Source organism: Copadichromis virginalis, linkage group LG12 (assembly GCF_057382275.1).
Source record: "Copadichromis virginalis isolate Kocher_CV1m ecotype Utaka linkage group LG12, C_Virginalis_male_GT1.1, whole genome shotgun sequence".
Classification (NCBI taxonomy): domain Eukaryota; kingdom Metazoa; phylum Chordata; class Actinopteri; order Cichliformes; family Cichlidae; genus Copadichromis; species Copadichromis virginalis.
In genome coordinates, this window is record NC_140629.1 from 17,067,188 (window position 1) to 17,085,621 (window position 18,434).

At 40.1% G+C, this 18,434-nt stretch overlaps 1 protein-coding gene across 2 annotated transcripts in view; it reads right to left on the reverse strand.

Moving 5' to 3' along the window:
- Positions 1-1,644: 1,644 nt before the first annotated feature.
- antxr1a (ANTXR cell adhesion molecule 1a) overlaps positions 1,645-18,434 on the reverse strand; it is a 28,231-nt gene continuing 11,441 nt past the window's right edge. Inside the window, exons 10-18 of one of the 2 annotated variants that reach the window (XR_014923331.1) lie at positions 18,082-18,180; positions 14,328-14,397; positions 14,142-14,220; positions 13,895-13,990; positions 12,157-12,201; positions 9,875-10,138; positions 8,190-8,270; positions 2,296-3,151; positions 1,645-2,137 (exon numbers count right to left, since the gene is read on the reverse strand). Coding sequence is in view for 1 of the 2 variants with exons in the window: in XM_085475034.1 (XP_085331160.1) it covers positions 2,777-3,151; positions 8,190-8,270; positions 9,875-10,138; positions 12,157-12,201; positions 13,895-13,990; positions 14,142-14,220; positions 14,328-14,397; positions 18,082-18,180 (1,109 nt within the window). In the remaining variant the exon portion in view is untranslated. Of the gene's footprint in view, positions 3,152-8,189; positions 8,271-9,874; positions 10,139-12,156; positions 12,202-13,894; positions 13,991-14,141; positions 14,221-14,327; positions 14,398-18,081; positions 18,181-18,434 lie in introns of both variants that reach the window. The other variant, XM_085475034.1, reaches the window with a different exon arrangement.

Here is an 18,434-nt window from a genome sequence, read left to right on the forward strand (position 1 = left end):
GTCCTGAAAAACCAAAAGCAGAAACCTGAGTTTCTGTAACTGTAGTCGTTTATACGATCTTGTCAAGACTTGATATTGTGTTTATCTTTTCTTAAAAGTTTAGCATCTTCTGCATAATAAGGGCAGGGGAGCAATCAGCAGGTTCACCCGGTATCTAGATGTTTCCTGACGGCGCCAAGTCAAAGTGCAATAAACAGCTGTGTCCTCTTTATCTTCTTTTAGGTTAGGTCTCCTTGTTTATCAGCAGTTGGATCTTTTTAAGTTGCTATTTAAAATCCAACTACTGTGGACTACCAGAAACATCATGTTTGATCACCAAATGAACAAACCTAATGATGTAATTGTTCAAATCTGCTTCATTAGGGTTAGTCAGTTTGAGCCAGCAGCAGTGAACATTAAACCTGAAGCGTCAGTTAAAATGCTGGTAATTTTATTTTGAAAATCTAATGAATATTCAGTTACATTTACATGTTTACTGTCTGGCAATTCATGGCTGCTTTTGATAACCATCAAACATTTTCTACCAAATGATTTACAAGAACCCATTTTACATTCTGCTGTTTGTATTCTAATGAGATGCTTGTATTTGAAGACATTAGACTGATTTTTATTTCATTTTTTTCCAGATTGTAGTCCTTGTAAACTTTAGACGTGGCTGTGCAGAAAGGTCTCAGTAGATCAATTGTTTCTGAGTTATTCAGTCGAGCCCATCTGACACCAACAACCCTTCCACATACAAAATCACTGAAACCACCTCTCTTCTTCATTCTGGTGCTCTGTTTGGGCTACACCAGGTCGTCTTAACCATGTCTAAATGCCTAAATGCACAGAGTTGCTGCTATGTGAACGCCTGATTAGATATTTGTGTTAACGAGCAGTTGAACAGGTGTACCTAACAAAGTGGCCAATGAGTTTATGTGATTTACTTTAGAAACAGAGGTTAGCAACAGCAACAAAGTTTAAAATTTGCCCGAAATTCTACTATAAAATCTGCCCTTTGATTTGATTCTGTCCTCTTTGTTATTCCCAGATCATCATGATGTCATCACCCTCGACAGGCTTTTTCATTTCTGCAGCCCATGCATATTTCCTGAGGATTAGATTGTTTCAAATATTTTCCAAGATGGCTCCCCTATTCGTGTTGTAACATAATGCAATATATTAACATCTTGAATGAGTTTGCTGCACATGAAGTATTCTCTTCTCTGTTTTTCTGTCACAAGGAATGAGTAAGGGCCTGCAGACATTCACGCAGTGGTAATGTCAGTAGGTAAATGAGAACAGAACAGCTGTACATTTAGTTTGGGAGGTACAGAATATTGTTTAAAGGAGCCCTGTGGATAAAAAGTGACTTGAGGGAATATCCAGCTAAATGCATTAAAGGCTTTACAGACTCTTGATGAAAGCATACACAGTAAACATGTGGATCAGTTGCTGCTTTTGCTGCCCGGAAGTAAAACAGAATGTTTTTCAAATTAGCATCTGAAGAAAAGAATAAGAAGACGGAGTCAGATTTTATGTAGCTAAACTGCTTCCTTGCTTTTTAAATGAATCACACATCAGTCTGTGTTTACTGTACAGTACTGACGGGATTGCTAACCGTGACGTGATGAGAGTAAAAGCTTCATATCAACATCCACGAAATGGCTTCCATCGTATTTTATTCTCAGAGGAATTAAAGACTTTCTGCAAAAAAAGTAAAACAAGATTGTTTACTGACTCATCAATGTACAGCACACATATAACTGAGCACGCTTATTTGCATTAATAATGTACAACTTTTTTTGAAGCCGTAGGTGGACGAGTAAGACGATGTGCAAAGCTTTTCCCTGATTCCCAGAGTTACCCTCATCTTAACAGACAGATCCTATGCAGCGCTTACCTACAGCTGTAATTACAGTCATCTTGGTCAGGTCAGTTCCAGCCATACATCTGGTAAAGCCAAATTTACTGTTTACACCAATGAGCACAGAAAACGGGCCAGACATGGCTCACATTAGGTTGGATGAAAATAGTTTGCGAGTCAGGAGTTGAACACTGGAAGTTCAGATACATTGCATTGCTGTTTCAGTACACTTACTGTCCATGCCGTCATCACCGATGATTGTCTTTCTTTCCCCAAAATGAAGAGTGTGGTCTACACAAGTACAAAGTAAAAAATGAAAGTATTTACAAATGTATAAAAACAAGTACAAATGTTAAAAAACTACAAACGATGATTCGAGCACTTTTGCATGCAAACATTCAAGGATTTAAAAAAAGGATTGTTTTCAGATGCCTCTGCATCATCCTTACTCTGCTGTATGTGGAACATTTGCAGGATGAGTGTTTTTCTTTTCTCTTATATAAAACAGGAACTTTACAGTGGCATTTATTTTAGTGACATGGCCATTCAGAAGACAACTGTACTCCTTCTCTAGGGCCTGTGTATAAAGCTGTTAGTACAAGCTGTTGATCCTCTGCTCGGTCAGAATTCATACAGTCTTCAGTCAAATGTTTTTGAGCCGGCCTGCGTGATCTCATTCATAGGGAATGTCTATGTAATTCAAGCATCCAAGCAATTGCACTGTTGGGCTAGATGTGTACAAAAGTAGACAAATAGCTGAAAACAAGTTCTCGCTCCTCCTCGTCACAAGTCTGAAAGGCTACAGCCTGCTGAGGTTGGCACCTTGTTGCACCTCACTCGTAGTTACAATCAAAGATGGCTATGTGCTGGTGGAACTCTGGATTATGTTTTTCAGTCTTGTGTGACCACCTCCTGTCTCCCACCAGACTTCTACAGGCCAGGGCGAGGCGGAGGGCGGGCAGGTGGAGGGGCTCGTCCAGGAGGGGGTCCCTGGGGAAGAGGTGGCAGCAAGCCGGTTGGGCTAGCGCAGGGCGGAGGCGTGGGTGAGAGCGCCGGTGGGGCGGGTATGTGCAAGGTGGTTGGAGGAAGAGCCCGGTTGGGAGGTGGTGTGTAAGGGGGAGGGGTGGAAATGGGTGGAGGGGTTGGAGGCAGCGAGGAGAAGGGTGGCGCGCTGGGAGTCGGTGGTAGGGTGCCCTGCGGTGGAGGTGGATTCCTGCCAGGCGGGTTGTAGATGGGAGATGGGTGATTGTTGAAGTGTGGGTAGCTAGGGGGGGATTTTACACGGGTGAAGTTCATGCATCTGCCCTATAAAATTAAACAGAGTTCAGATTTTGTTAGCAAAGTGGCAAACGTTAAATTTTTTTCCATTAATTGTTCAATCCAAGGCAAAAATTCACAATGAAAATTCAGACATTGAGTCTAAATGACAGAAAGGAAAAGGTCTGGCTCACATCACAGCCTGTATATAGAAGATGGATTTAGCCTATGGGTTTGAAAAGTGAGGCTCATAAAACATTTGCCTAAACCTGCTTTCTTTTGATGATCCAACAAGGTGTGACCTCTAAGGTTGCATAAAAAAAAATCTCACTGTGTTGACCCTACTGCTTAGCGTATATTCACTATAAAAACTTTATTAATGATTTTATTGTCTCAGCAGCTAGCTTGAAGTCTAATACGACATTTCAGAACAATAAGATGATATTTGCATTTTCTAAGAGCCAAAGCAAAATTTCATACATTCATAAACTACTGCCATAAAGTGCAAGTACTATATTTTAACATACTATTTGAATAATATCAACTTTGTGCAATAAATCGTGGCTAAAAAGCAGATCAGATCTGCATGAACATATTTTGCAATCTGTCAGTCTACTGTTTATCTCGGCTTTCAATATGCAGAGTGAAAAATATCTACATCTATTTACTCTGGATGAGGCTGTAAAACTTTCTGAAAGTAGTCAGATATGAGTCGGTCTGTTGTTGAAGCTCACTTTTGACCAGTGACACTGATACTGAGTTGTTGAGGATATCCTTACCTTGTCTGTTGGTAAATGCTACTGTTAGCCTCTGTTAGCTACTGTTAGCTGGCATTAGTGAAACTATCTTTGAAGTAGATCTAACATTGTGTGACTCTGGCACGTAGCAAATAAACTCTCATATGATGTGAGAATCAAACTTCTTGTCACAGAGAAAGTAAGATTCATGTTTGCTTCAAGGACACTCATAGGCTTGTTGGTGGTAACCACATTTATAACCAGCTGCTGTTTTTCTTTAGCTAGCTCAGTATCTGGACACAGGAGAGTCACATTTCAAATCTGCTGAAAATAAGTAATTGTGACAATATCTGGAATAAATAAGGATGTTTATGCACATTTTTATGTGTTAGAGCCACATCTTCAGTTCAGGAGATTACCCTGGAAGAGTTAGAGGAAGAGTTTTCTCTTTTCTTTTGCATTCTGGCTTGTTTGTTGAGGAGTACCCCTTCTTAGATGATAAAACATAGGTAAGAATTCACATTTCGGGTGCAACATATTTTGGGAAAATAGTCTTATATCCATCTCAGCCATTGCATTCAAGAAAGTGGGGCAACACAGTAGCTTCCACAAAGTGGTGCCAGCTCCTATATTTTAAATTAATTAATTCTAAGTTTGAGAACGTTAGTACTAACTAAAAACATAGGATCTATGACATTTTTTTAATTTATCTGCTGCTCTTTTTTTCATTTGATCAAACAATAACTTCAGAATTTGAAGGGTGAAGAACCAATGTCTCCACTTTTCTGAACTTTCTTTGACAAAACACACACTTTCCTGCTTTGACAACTGAATGAACTCACTCTCACAAAAGCCTTTTCCTGTTGTCAGTACACAGCTACATAATGTGTATTTTAATGTCAGCAGACCTTAAAAAATGTGCTGTAATTCTCAGTCCCAGCTTAAATTTTGAGAAGCTATGCACCTATTTCATTGGACAACTTGACCTGCCATCATTTACGCCCATTCAAAATGAAGTGAGGTCATTAAAGGGAGATATACATCATCATCATACTCCAGTAACAAGTTACACCCCTGGAGCAGCTGCACTCAGTCGACCCAGGAGTTGCAATAGGCTGATAAGGAATGTGTCTCTTATTTAACACTGAGGAGAAATGACTGTTGGGGGAAAAGAAATAGGCCAAATGCTGCATGTTGTACAGTTCATCTTATACTGAATATCATAGATCCTTATGTCTCTTGGGCTCCCGGACTGTATCATACTTGTATCTACATTCCCAGTCAGTCACTACTGAAATATGTGATGGTTCAGTAGCCCAGTAACCTGCTGTGTTACGTCCTCTGATTTTATTTTTAATTACTGAAAAGACCCCAGTCTTTAAGGCTCACAAAAGCGACACGTAACAGGGTTTTTCTCCAGCAACAACTGGATCGGCTGGCTTCCTCCTCCCCGCTGCTGCAATTGCAATCAGAACAAGCTTTCTGCTCAGAAAGTGTTCACTGCTCAGAAAGTGTTCACTGCTCAGAAAGTACAAACAAGTATTTTTCTTTTCCAGTAAGCTAATGAAAAGCTTTTATAGTGAGGAAGACACACTTCGACACTTTGTTTCTCAGTGAGCTGAGTGCTGGTTAAAACGTCCATAAACTGCATAATGCAAAAAGTACTGTCAAGAGAATGAGCTGCCTAGTTAGTTCTAAATATCCTGTATAATATTTTAGAATAAGCTTGAAAGCTTATTATAAAATGCCTCTCGGGCACAAAAGAGCATCGCAGACAGGCTGAGGCTGAAGTAAAACAGGGTGAAATCGGCTGCTCAGGCTCGTTGCATCCACAATTACAAGTTAAAACTCTATCATGCAAAGAAAAAAAGAACACTTATTTCTTGTTTGTTTGTTTTTAATCAGGAAACGCCCAAGTGTACATATTTAACCCAGTGTGGAGTCACACTGGGTTAAATATGTACACTTGGGTTTTAAGGGGTATTTATTATTTTCTTCTTTTTTTGGGGTTGTATGGAAGCCCCAAACGCAATTTCATTGTTCTTGACAATGACAATAAATAAATAAATACTAAATACTAAAGATTATTTTATCAGAACAGTGCCAAACTGCATTTTGCATGTATTACAACACCATGACTGTAGAAAACAAGCCTGATTGCTAAAGTGGCTCACCTACATACCAGACCTTTTACCCTCTAAAAACATCTGGCTCACTTCAAGACAAAAAATACAGCAAAGGAGGCTAAGAAATAGTTTAAAGTATGAATCCTGATAAGTTTGCCTTGAGATGTAATTTCCCATCCTCCTCAGCATGAAATGAGGGTCTTGCTGGACTGTCAGTGTATCTCTTTAAGGAAATGCTGCATAACTGCACTGATGAAGATGAAGAAACCTGACCGTATAATAACACATCAGTCTGAAAATTCCAGAGGCTTATTCATGCCAAACAATTATATTTCTATTGTAACTGCATAAAGTATCAACATTAGGATTTTTGCATCAAAGTAAAAAATTACATTATAGCTGCCAAAAAATGAACTATGGACTATACTGGTGAGCTTTGCTGAACTTGTTAGTAACTGGTTGGTCTGCTGTTTGCCTTTAGAACTGCTTTAATTCTACATGGCATAGATTCAGCAAGGTGCTGGAAGCACTCCTCAGAGATTTTAGTCCACATTACCATGACAATATCACACAGTTGCTGCAGATTAATGTGAATCTCCTGTTTCACCACATTCCAAAGATGCTCTATTTGATTGAGATCTGCTAATTGTTAAGGCCACTGGAGTTTCATGAACTCATTATGTTTAAGAAGTCATTTTGAGATCATTTGAGGTTTGTGATGTGTCGTGTTATCCTGCTGTCAGATGATGGGTACGCTCTGGTCCGAAAATGCTCCAAGAAAATATCCCCGGTACTATTACATCACCAGAGTTCCACCAGAATCATTCATACAGGACTGGATGGATCGAGGCTTTCATGATGTTTATGCAGAATTCAGTACATGCGATTTAAATGTCCCTGCAAAAACTGAGACAACATGTGAATTGTGGCCTTAGATTCTTATTCTCAGCTTACAGGGATGGCACCGGCTGCTGCTGCTGTGGTCTTCAGCTGCTATAAACTAAATCTGTTTTAAGATATGTGTGCTGTGCTTCCAGAGATGCTCTTCTGCATACCTTTGTTATAACAAATGGTTAGCTGAGTTATTGTTGCCTTCCTATCAGTCTGGGAGTTCTCCTCTGACATCAACAAGGCGTTTTCATTTTCCGCAGAGAACTGCTGCTCACTGGGTATTTTATTCTTTTTCGGGCAATTCTGATGGTTTTGAGTAGATCACCATGTCTGCATGCCTAAATCAGTTGCTGCATGACTGACTGATTAGATATGTGAATTAATAAACAGCTGAGCAGCTGTACTTAACAAAATGGCTGTTGAGTTTATAATATGCATATGCATAACATTACAAAAACATGGGTTTAAAAGCATGCATAACTGGTATTAACTGTAGTAACTGGGAGTAACTGGTATTCTCACTAGAAGTTTAAAATAAAAGAAAGGTGGGCTACTAATATTGCTTCCTACTCTCATCTTCAAAATTCTCCTTTATGTTTCAACACGGCTGTGTGTCACCTTATACAGCTCTGTGCAAACAATAGGAGCAGCTCCTCCCTGGAATGGCATTTAAAGGCCTGTCTTCTAGCAGCAAATCCTGTCTGGGTTGTTATTGAGTCAAATCTGAAACTAGCTCAGTGTACTTTAGATTTACTCAGAACACTTAGGAGTTACAGTAGTTACAGAGAAAATTCTAGAAAATGTAAAAAATGATTGTTTAAATGTGCCAGAAATGTCTTTTCACCCTGTGAGGGTAATGGTTTTAGATCAACACTCTGACCCAGAGAAATGTGAATCATTACATAAACGCTTGCGGTGACATTTTTAGACACATAATTCCCGTTTTTCACCGCATACAGACTCTACTGTCTCTGACTTCATGTTAGCTTCCAGCTGCAGCGGTCACTGCACTGTCACCCCCACTGCAGCTGGTCTTTGAGGAATTTCATTTTGTTTTTTCATAATGACTTCACCAGACGCTTTTACATTGCTGCGTACTGTAGCAGTCTAAATCCAATCCCACTGCAACTTTTCCCATGAGTCTCGCTGTGCACACTTCATTGCTTACAGCTGGTCCATTTTCTCAACATTTTCACATACAATCGTTTCAATTGCTAATTTTCATTTGCCAGAAGTTAATGCACAGCCAAGCCTGACGTCAGCCCGTGAAATGCAGAACGATTTACAATGCACGCTCAGTGCATGCCAGTGCAGGGTTGGTGTTGCTCTTACCTTGTCACCTGGATGAGGTCTCATTACAGACACACGGTCGTAGCCTTTTCTTAAAAGCACCCACAATGCATCCAGTTTGCTCTGTGGAAACAGAGAAGAGACCAAAATGTTTAAGAGAATGTAAAATCCTACAAAACATTGGTTTCTGCTTCCAACCCTTGTTTTTTTTTTTTTTTTGTCGTCTTTTTCACACAAGTGACTTCAGCTGCAGTTTAATGTATCGTTTAATTCAACCATTTATCTCAAAGCGACACAGTGAAATGGTTTCAGTCCACTGTAAGTTGGCTCTTCATACTTTTCAGACACAGCAAATACTTTGAGGATAAGAGCAGAAAAAATGCAGCTGTTTTTGCTCACAAAAACTCCTGGCTGTGGAGCCTTTCTCTCTGGAGGTCAGTCCAACAGAAGTCTGGTTTCTATTAGCAATCCCCTGCTGACTGGGAAGACTTCAGAAAGACTCCTTTAACCCCACGCTGGTCCTGGAGGAATGGAGCCGTGTGCCAATTGTCACCTAAGCTTTAATACCCGAACACATCTCGGGCTATTTTCACCAAAACACCATACTCGTACTAACATATCCTCAGCCAGATTAGCATGAAGTAATCTGTGACAGATGCTGTGTTATATGTAGTATGCGCCCCAGCAGAGCTGTTAAAAACCATGATTCCCACACTTCAAATACTTTTTAAACTAATAACTCTCAAATTCTCCAGTATTTACTCATTTTTATGTGGCTCAGTTAAAACTCATATCCTGTTTGCTTTAAGTTGTTTAGGTAACACTTGTGAGGAATGATTCAGGACAACAGTGATAAGCTGTTCCTCAGTACTTCCATGATCACGTCTGACTCAGGACATTATTGTAAAACTCCGTTCCAAAAATGTTCGGGTGCTGAAAACGTATTAGATGTTTAAAGTGAGACATTTTACTATTTTTTTTTTTTTTTTTTTAAATATTAGCTCGTTTTGAATTTGATGGCAGAAACACATCTTTTAAAAAAAAAAAAAGTGAAAGCGGAAAACTGTTCTGTGGTCAAATTATTTTTGGAAAACATGCACTCCGTGTCCTTCGAACTAAAGAGGAGAGGGGTCCAGTTTGTTATCAGCGTTGAGTTCAAAAGCCTGCATCTCTGATGATATAGAGTTGCACTGGTGCCTGTGGTATTAGGAACATACATTTGGAAAGGCACCAACAATGCAGAAAGGCCTGTACATGTTTTACATACACTCCCATCCAGATAAAGTGTTTTTCAGAGAAGATCTTCCATATATCACTATAATCCCAAACTCCATACGTCTATTAGAAAAGCGTGGCATCATAGATGAAGAGTCTGGGTTCTGAATTAGTCCGCCTGCAGACCAGATCTTTCCACCAATTTAAAAACATTTGGAGCATCATGAAACGAAAAATTCAACTATGTTCTGTCGTGAATAAAATACTGTTAGATGAGATTTTGTTTCATATTTACATTTTACACAGCATCAAAGCTTTAATTTACAAATGTAGTCTTAGATATTGATTACTGAAAACCATCTGGGGCAATGGTTTTCAGTAATCAGTAAGCAATGGTGAAATAATCTTCACCATTGCCTACTGTTTGTGTTCCCTTAGTGAAGCATCATACTGAGTTTCTCAGTAGTTCCTAATGAGTAATCATATATATATACCCCCCCCCCCCCCCCTACCTTAATGGGTGAGTACCAGTTGCGTGGCGCCGGCGGTTTCTGCATGCCATTGTTAAGAACCCGAGGGGGTGGTGACACATACTCCTGGTCAGGCATCTTCACTTTGGCATTTTTGGCCTTCTCCAGCTTTGCTCCTTCTTCAGTGGAGCCTTTCTCACCCCAGCGAACCTCCATCCTTTTGATCCCCCCTACGCCTCTTCCTCCATAGTAGGAGGCATCAACAGTCGGCCATTTCTTCTTAGGGGCTTCAAAGTCCTCATCATCCTGTGGGAGAGCAACAGGAAATGTTTTTTTTTAAATGTATTTGTTGTTTAACCATTTCACCAATGTTTATCACCCCTTAGCTTGAACTAAGAGGCAGTAAACATTCAGTACTGTGCAAAAGGTCCTGGCCCGCCCCTTATTTCTTCACACATTTCTAGGAAAAAGCGAAATAGGAGGAGCAATTTATTTAAACATCTGCTAACTCACATGCATGGAAATCCAGTATATAAGGCAAAAAAAGAGTTTTGACAGTTCTAACAAGCTTAAAAGTCAATATTTGGTATGATCGCCTTTATTCTTCAACACAGCCTGAAGTGTCTTAAATAAGCTTTCCTGCCTTTTGTTCCATTCTCTGTCAAGAAGATCCCACTCTGCTTCAATAATGTGGAACCGATGACTGATCGTGTTCCATTGTGTGTTTTTTCTATCCAGGTACACTTTTACTGCATTGGCAGTGTGTTTGGGGTCATTGTCATGATGAAAAATGAAGCTGCTGCCAATTTGATGCTTTCTAGATGATATGGCACAGTGGATCAAAATCTGATGGTTGTTTTTTTTTTGTGTTTGTATTTCCATCAGTTTTGACAAGCTGCCCAGCGCCACTGGCTGAAATGCATCACCAAACCATGACAGAGCTTCCACGTGTTTTACAGATGCTGTAGGCACTCACTCACTTCATAAGCACTGACGATAATTTGAACAAATTTGGATTCCTCACTCTCGACTGCCACCCTTTCACTGAGATGAATTCTGATGGCGCTTCAGTGAACAGTAGACGGATCGACTGATGTGCCAGATGCATCTCTCGGATCCTGTGTCAGGTCTTTTTCCCTATTTCTTGAGGACACTTCCAGATACTGCCCATCTGCTGCAGATGTCCCTTTCGTGTCCAGTTTCCTCAAATTTTTCAAGGACACACTGCACAACATGCAGAGATATACCAAGTGTAACTCTTTTTGAATCCTCTTGTTCATGAAAAATACTATTTTATGCCTGTAACACTGTATTATCTTTGGCATGTTTTATGAAACAGGAATATTTCTGTGTTTTTGCCACAGGCTGTTGTAACAAAGTGCCGAAAGATACAGTTTAAAAAATGGTTCCCTGCCAATTTCCAAAGAAAGCCTGGAGAACTATTGCTCAAGAAAACTATGACAAAATAGCCCCTCTTGGAAGCAAAATATAAAGAAAGAGGAGTGGCACAAGACTTTTGCACACAACTGCTCTCTTATTTGTTACCAGGCAAACTGGAATGAATGCCCCTCTCTCTCTGTCCTTCCTATCCCTGAGCTGTCATTATGTCCCCATTGCTCTAGTTTGTCTGATCAAAGGAAATGAAAAAGCCCACTAGCCAAACTTGTGATGTTTCAGCTCTTTAATACACCCTGTCTGTCTCGTATCCTACCAGGATGTCGCACAGAGGAGACCGTAATAAAAGCAGTCTTTGAGGCCGTGGATGTCACTGGCATTTAAATTCAGCAGTTAAACCTAATTTTCTGTTTAATTTTGTGCAAACAGATGCAGCCTGATACGTCCCACAGCTGCAGCAGCGTGTTTGAGGACCGTTAAACTGTATTGAATCGAGTCATTTGGACTTGCGGTTTGATCTTAAAACTAAATTGAAATTATGTTTTTGACTTATTGAGTTATTATTATTGAGTTTTTAAACTTCTTACTGCAGGTCCAAATGGTTATAATTTTTTAAAGGCATAAATTAAAGTCTTGGACACAACAGCAGTGCTCTTACAAACAGCAGAAATGGTGTGTGTGTGTGGTGGGGTGCTGTAAAAGTCACGATGCCGTTGTTCTGAGAGGGCGTTAACTCTCGTCAAATGAATCAGAAAACGAGTGTTGAAAGTTTAAAGCTGGAAAGTCAGTGACGCCGTGTGGTCATTGAGGTTTACGCTGTCACTCTAACAATTACATAAGCTAAACGCTGGCAGCTGTCGAAGTCTTAAATCACAAGCACTCTTTTTCAGTCTTGACAAAACAGGAGGCGGAGATTGTGAAGCTCCTACCGAACTATCCTCCACAGCTGGCGGTGGTGGTGGTTCGTGGATGATCTGTGGGCGAAATAAAAGAGGGGAAGAAAAAGCAGAGTGAATGGGAAGAAAAAGATGGAGAGCATTGTTTAACATCAGGAGATGACAGAAGTCGCAGAGACATGTTTGAAAATGCTTTTTGCGTGTCAGAACAATGCGCGCTTTATGCACAGTGACGTGGCTACACAACAGCAAATGACTGAGAAATGTTTTCCCTCTTAGTCTCTACGACTTACAAGAGCAAGGCGCTGACCTAGAAATCTGCTATCCAGATTTTTTTGCCTTGAGGTTGCTGGTTAAAGCAAGAGAAGAGTAACAACCTCATAAATGCCACATTATGCCTTTTTAGTTTTATGGATAACTTTTATAGTATTTATACGTTAGTTAGTATCACATAAATAGGGAAAGAAAAACAATTTATCCATCTACTTCGATGTTATGCAACTCAAAACTTGGATGAATGCACAACAATGTACACCGCTGCTATCCCCATATAAACTTTTTCCTCACTGCATGAGCCGTCAGGGTTTTTTCACAGGTGTAATAAAGACAGATTCATCTCCACTAAATGCATTTGGCAAATTAAGTCACTCTGATTCTTATTTGTGATTTTTTTCCTGCACTCTTTTCCAAATCCTGGAACAAAAAGAAGAAGAAAAAAAAGACTCCCCTTGGTAACCTAGTGTCGTTTTTTCCCAAACACACTTGCTGCACGAACTTCAACTTGCAAGCGAATTGACATGGACAGAAAAAGAGTGAAGGGAGAGAAAGCTGTGTTGTAAAAGCTGACATCTCTCTCTGGCAGGGCTCAGCTTTCCTGTTTCCAGCTCCAGTGGAAACACTGCAGTGCATTTTGAAGAGACACCATGCCCGTGACGATTTTGAAAGGAGATGTACGGATTTGTACAGAGGGCATGTGGTAGCAAGTGAGTTTGCTGAAATACCTTGATGCTAAATAATCCCACAAACATGTTTTCACCGAGTCCTGAGCAGATGGCTTTTGCATAAGTACATAAAAAAAAAAGAAAAAAAAGAAACTCTTTACTTGGAATCAGTTATCCCGCTACTTAAAAACTTCATAGTGACAAAGATATCAACCAAAACATTCAGGCTATAGACGCTTTTGTTTCCACACCACTGGCAACAAATCAAGTAAAGCCATAAATGGTAGAAAAATCTGCTACAAGTTAGATCTCTTTAAGTGAATATACTGACTTGGAGGTTACCTGCAGTAACCTCTGGAAACGCAAATAATTTTAGGAGAGGTATAATTGCTTAAACGCATGTTCACCTGATGGCCGAGACTATTTACTGGTTGTGGACTAACTTCAGCAACAAAGATCCCTCAGGAACAGAGTGTTTTTTAAAGTCCAGTAAAAATTAACTCTTTACAGCCTAAATCATAAAAAATTAAATTTTTTGGGAAAATTGAGTGTTTTTTGAACCTTTGGATTAATTAAAAAGAAATGAATCAAATATTAGTTTTAATTTGTATCACTTTTTTTTTTTTTTTTTTTGGCAAGATGCAAGAATCCAAAGGAGGAATACTGATACACAGACTCCAGGCTTCACTATATTGTCTGTGGTATCAATTAGGACGTAAATGGCTCGGCTACAGCCCCCATACTCTTTGTAGCCATGTAAAATGTAAGGAGCAGGCTGAGAGCAATCTGTAAAGCAGCACGAGTTCATGTCTTCGTTGCAGGGAACTGACCACAGTGCAGCACAGAGGCCAGAACCACCAGAGGAGAGCCAAGACCAGGAGCAGCATCAGGATGAGCAGAGCTACGGCCAGGATGGTCCCATCAGACTGTAAAAGAGACAGACACGTCAGCATAGGCTGTCTGAACACAAAGAGCGCTGGATGTAAGCCACTTTTGTGTTCCGTCTGTAGCTCCACACTCTGTGCTGCTCCAAGCCCCCGCTAAAGGCCAAATGCCCCTATATCTTATTGTACTCACACAGCTCACGGTGGTAATTGTGACCGAGCTAGAGATGAAACTGAGACCCTCGTTCATGCTGACATAAAGATTTGCTGCCCTGGCAAAGAAAAAGAAAAATATCTCAGCCCCGTTTTAACCTTGAAAAGCAGAGCAGAGGGTTTCATTTGAAACCTCACATTTATTTAAGTAAATTATACGACTTACATCCCCTCCTCTTCAAGCACTGGGGCAGGGCAGAGTAGATATGTATCTTCCACAACCAATGGCTTCACCACTAGAGAAGCGGAGGGGGAAAGGGTCATGAAAAACAGCAAAAGCATGAGCCAAACTTTCCTGACTGGAATTGTGAGCAGTGTTCAAGGACACATGCAGCTCCTGAAACATGTTTTCACCTTCAAATCACCGTTTCTTATGACATCTCTTTGCCAGATTGCAGTAAAATGAATTTATTGACGGATTAGACAACTGCTCACGAATGCCAATACAAACAATTTCACCACACTTTTTGTTTTTCTGGCAAAATGTAGGTCTTCTCCTCATCCAGCTGGCTGTCCAGGAAAGCAGATCCAACAAACATCATCGCGCAAGCCTGTCTGCTTATCCTGGCAAGGCGAGCGCATACCCCAGAACTGAGGAAATCAACACAAGCGGCTGCTCTTCTCTAAAAAAACACAATGGAGGAGGGAGAGGAAGAGAGGCGAGAGAGGGAGGCAGCAAGGCCAAAACAGCTCCACGCCGCCACGAACTGGGACAGATGTCAGAGTTCAACTCTGCACCCACCTTGCACTCAGAGTGGCCTTACAGCGTGAAAGCAAAGTGCAAACTTTGTCCAGCTCAGAGCTGATGAAACACGATTTGCTGCACTTACATTTTTCCACAATTTAAATCCGTGGTGGATAAAAGGATTCTGGCAGGCATTCGAAGTCAGTGTCATAAAGGTTTATAAGACTGTTTACTCCCCAAGCTCAGAGAGAGGTCATGTTTAACTGGGAGGTGAAGACAGATGACTGAAGTTCATCTTCAACCACTTAATTATTTGGAGTTATTGCTTAAGATTATGGCTGATTTTTGAGAGGTTAGTCATCCTCTGTACCATACTATAAACTCGGTGACACTGGTTAAATACAGCTGAGTTCTGAAGAATCTTACAGTTGCAAAAGCAAAAAAGCGCAGATGGTTACTTGTGCTTTTTTCCCAGCCTGCACTGTGAGAGTTCACAGGGTTCTGTTCAGCTTGGGGGGGAAATCCCCTTCTTGCCAGGAATAAGATGCTCATACTTCTAAACCAGGAGGTGGCTAGATTGGCTTAGCTTAAAGATAGTAAACCAGAGGAAACAAGTAAACTGACACTGCTCACAGGTAACAAAAATCTTCCTACCTCTTATTAACAAAAGCCACGGTCCTGATAATATTAGTGGCCGCCTATTTAAATCTTGTGCTAGAGAACTCAGTCTTTTATTTCAGGTTATTTTTAATAAATCCTTGCAAATGCAACATGTGCCCTCTCTTTGGAAAGAAGCTGTCGTTGTTCCTGTCCTTAAAGCTGGTCGCCTGAAAGTTCTGACTGACTTCAGGCCTTCACCTCAGTCGTGATGAAAGTCTTTAAAAAGCTTATCAGGATGCACCATTGACTCTACTTAATCTGATTTCTAAACATGTAGAGAGTAAAGGGACTTTTGTATGACTTCTGTTTACTGATTTCTCCTCTGCTTTTAATAAACTACACCCCAATGTTTTAATCTAAAGACTTTAAGAACAGTTTGAAGTTGGGGAAAACCTGGTGGATTAGATTTTAGACTATTTAGCTGACAGGTCACAAAGAGTGAGAATAAATGGGTTCTGTCTGACCCACTGTTCTCCTCTACAGGTTCTCCCCAAGAGCGTTTGTTATCATGCTTATTATTCATTCTCTATACAAACATGTGTCAGAGCAGATATGAAAACAGGGCCATCATTAAATACGCAGATGTTATTGCCAGCTTACTTAAAGAGGGTGAAACTACACACAGTCTAGTTATTGATGACTTTGTTCAGTGGCGTGAGGAGTCTTAACTTCAACTGAACATATCTGAAACAGAAGATATGGTTCTTGATTTTAGGAAGCAACAAAATGGGCATGGAGTCACTTTAATTAAAGGGTCACCAGCGCATTTAGTGCCTTAGGAAATTTGCTCATTTCCACATTGCCCGAACAATCGTTCTTTTATTGAGTTTGTTGTATCTTTTTGTTTGGTGGCATGGTTCGGTTAGACCTCTGTCACAGAGAAAAGCTCATTGAATCAGATAGTGAGACACTCCAGTCGTCTTATATGTGAGTCATGGCCCTGTCTGGCTTCCCTGTACTCTAAACAGCTACAGAGGAATGGCTTTATAAATCTTTAATAATGGCTCCCATCATTTATGGGGTGAATTTCAGCTTCTCTCCTCTGGATGGAGGTTTCTAGTCCCAAAGTGTGGGTCAAAGATAAAACAGCTGTCCCTGCTGCTGTCACTGAACTCAATAAAAACTGTTTTATTGAATTAATCTTGATCTTATTTATATTGGGGTTTTTTTTATCACTTGTCAAATTATCAAATATGTGTTTGTCGGGTTTAATGTGTGTTTTGTGAGGGGATGCCAAATGCAATAATTTTTTCTGTACAGCAAATTTACCTACGGGTATAAATAAAGTAACCTTGAACCTTAATGTCTTATATTATATCAACGGTGTGACATAAACCACATTTATTCAGTGTCATGCTATGGCTCAAACTGTCAGCTTTAAAAGTGCTGTTGAGTGGATTTGGTCACATGTCGACAGGTCCAGGTTAGCCGTAGCTTCAAGTTTATCAAACAGACACAGGACTTGTGTGGATCGTTTCATCTAACCGTGTTAATTTCTTCTTGTCTCTTCTTTCACCCTTCCCACAGTTGTCCAGTACAACATCTGTCACAAAAACAATGAATAGCTCAGGACAGGAACTGCCAAGTCCCTGCACGCCTGGCTATACTTGCTGCTACTTTTTCCTGGGGATAAAATCCCAAACATGGATTCATCTGCTTCACACATGTAGTTGTATGTTGTTGCTTTCCTTTTATACACTTTTCCAGACTTGCAAAGTAAGCAGAGGGCTGAGAGCAGGAATCAGAAGGAGCAATTATTTCTCAAGAAATGATACATTTGTCTCTCTGAAAGCTAACTGTGACAATATTATTTTTCATTTAAAGCTTACTGCTGATGTAAAGTAAACAAAGTCCAGAAGTCTGTGTGCAAAGGTTCTAGAGGAGTGAATGAATGTGGAGGAGGAACCTCCACGTAATGGGATTGACATGAGGAGATAATTTTGCTCAAATTGCTTCCATGTCATCAGTTTTACAGGACGTTAGATAATATCATGCAAAAACAATTAGAATTCAAATCCAAGCTCCAGAAAATCATCTCATTGAATTTGTAGATTTAAACAGTAAAAACAATGAAAGTAGAAACGCTCACAGTGGTCTTACTTCCGTGGAGCACACATTTCATTCTATGTAAATGCTGGTTATTGTCATGCTTTGTAATTAGACCGTCACCTCATGCAGCTGCAGCGGCATGTGAAGTAGGAAGCGTTACTGTAAGCCACTTTAAAGATATTTCCTTTGTGTGTGGTACAGGTTCTCCTTAATCTCCTGTTTTAATTTTTACCTTGATTCCAGACTGTAAAATTACACCATGTGTTTAAAAAAATGCATAAATAAAACCTGGCTGCTCATTTGATCATCGAGGACTCCAGCTGTGTGGCTCACGTAGTGTTTGTCTTTTGGGAAAATCAGGCCGGTGTAATTTAGGTGACTTTCACAACGTCTCACACACTCATCTGTGTTTTCCAGCCGTCTTTGTCATAGTTTAACAGCATAATCAGATATGATGTTATATGGTAATAAAATAGCTCATGCAGTGAATAAGGGGTAACACCCTGATAAGCAATGCTTCACTTACTCTTAGTTAGGGTGTCGTTGATTCGAAAGCTGCACAGCACTTTGTCAACATTTCGGGCGTGAAGGAATCCACTTCCTCTCACCACCACTTGGAAGGACTCTGACAAGGCGAAGAGAAACACATTATGTCACCTCATCTATAAAATATTATTGAAAATAAATGAAGTTATTTCATCTTCTTTGGTCCAAAGTAATCCCAAGCAGCAGTTTACATACACTCGTGTTGAGCATGAATGTCGTGGAAATTTGGAGCTTTTAATAATTTCTTTCAACAGTTCTTTTTCCAGGGGAAATTAGTTTAAAACAAGAACTGGGTGTGCAAGTTGGATTTTCTCTAATCCACACAGGGTCAAG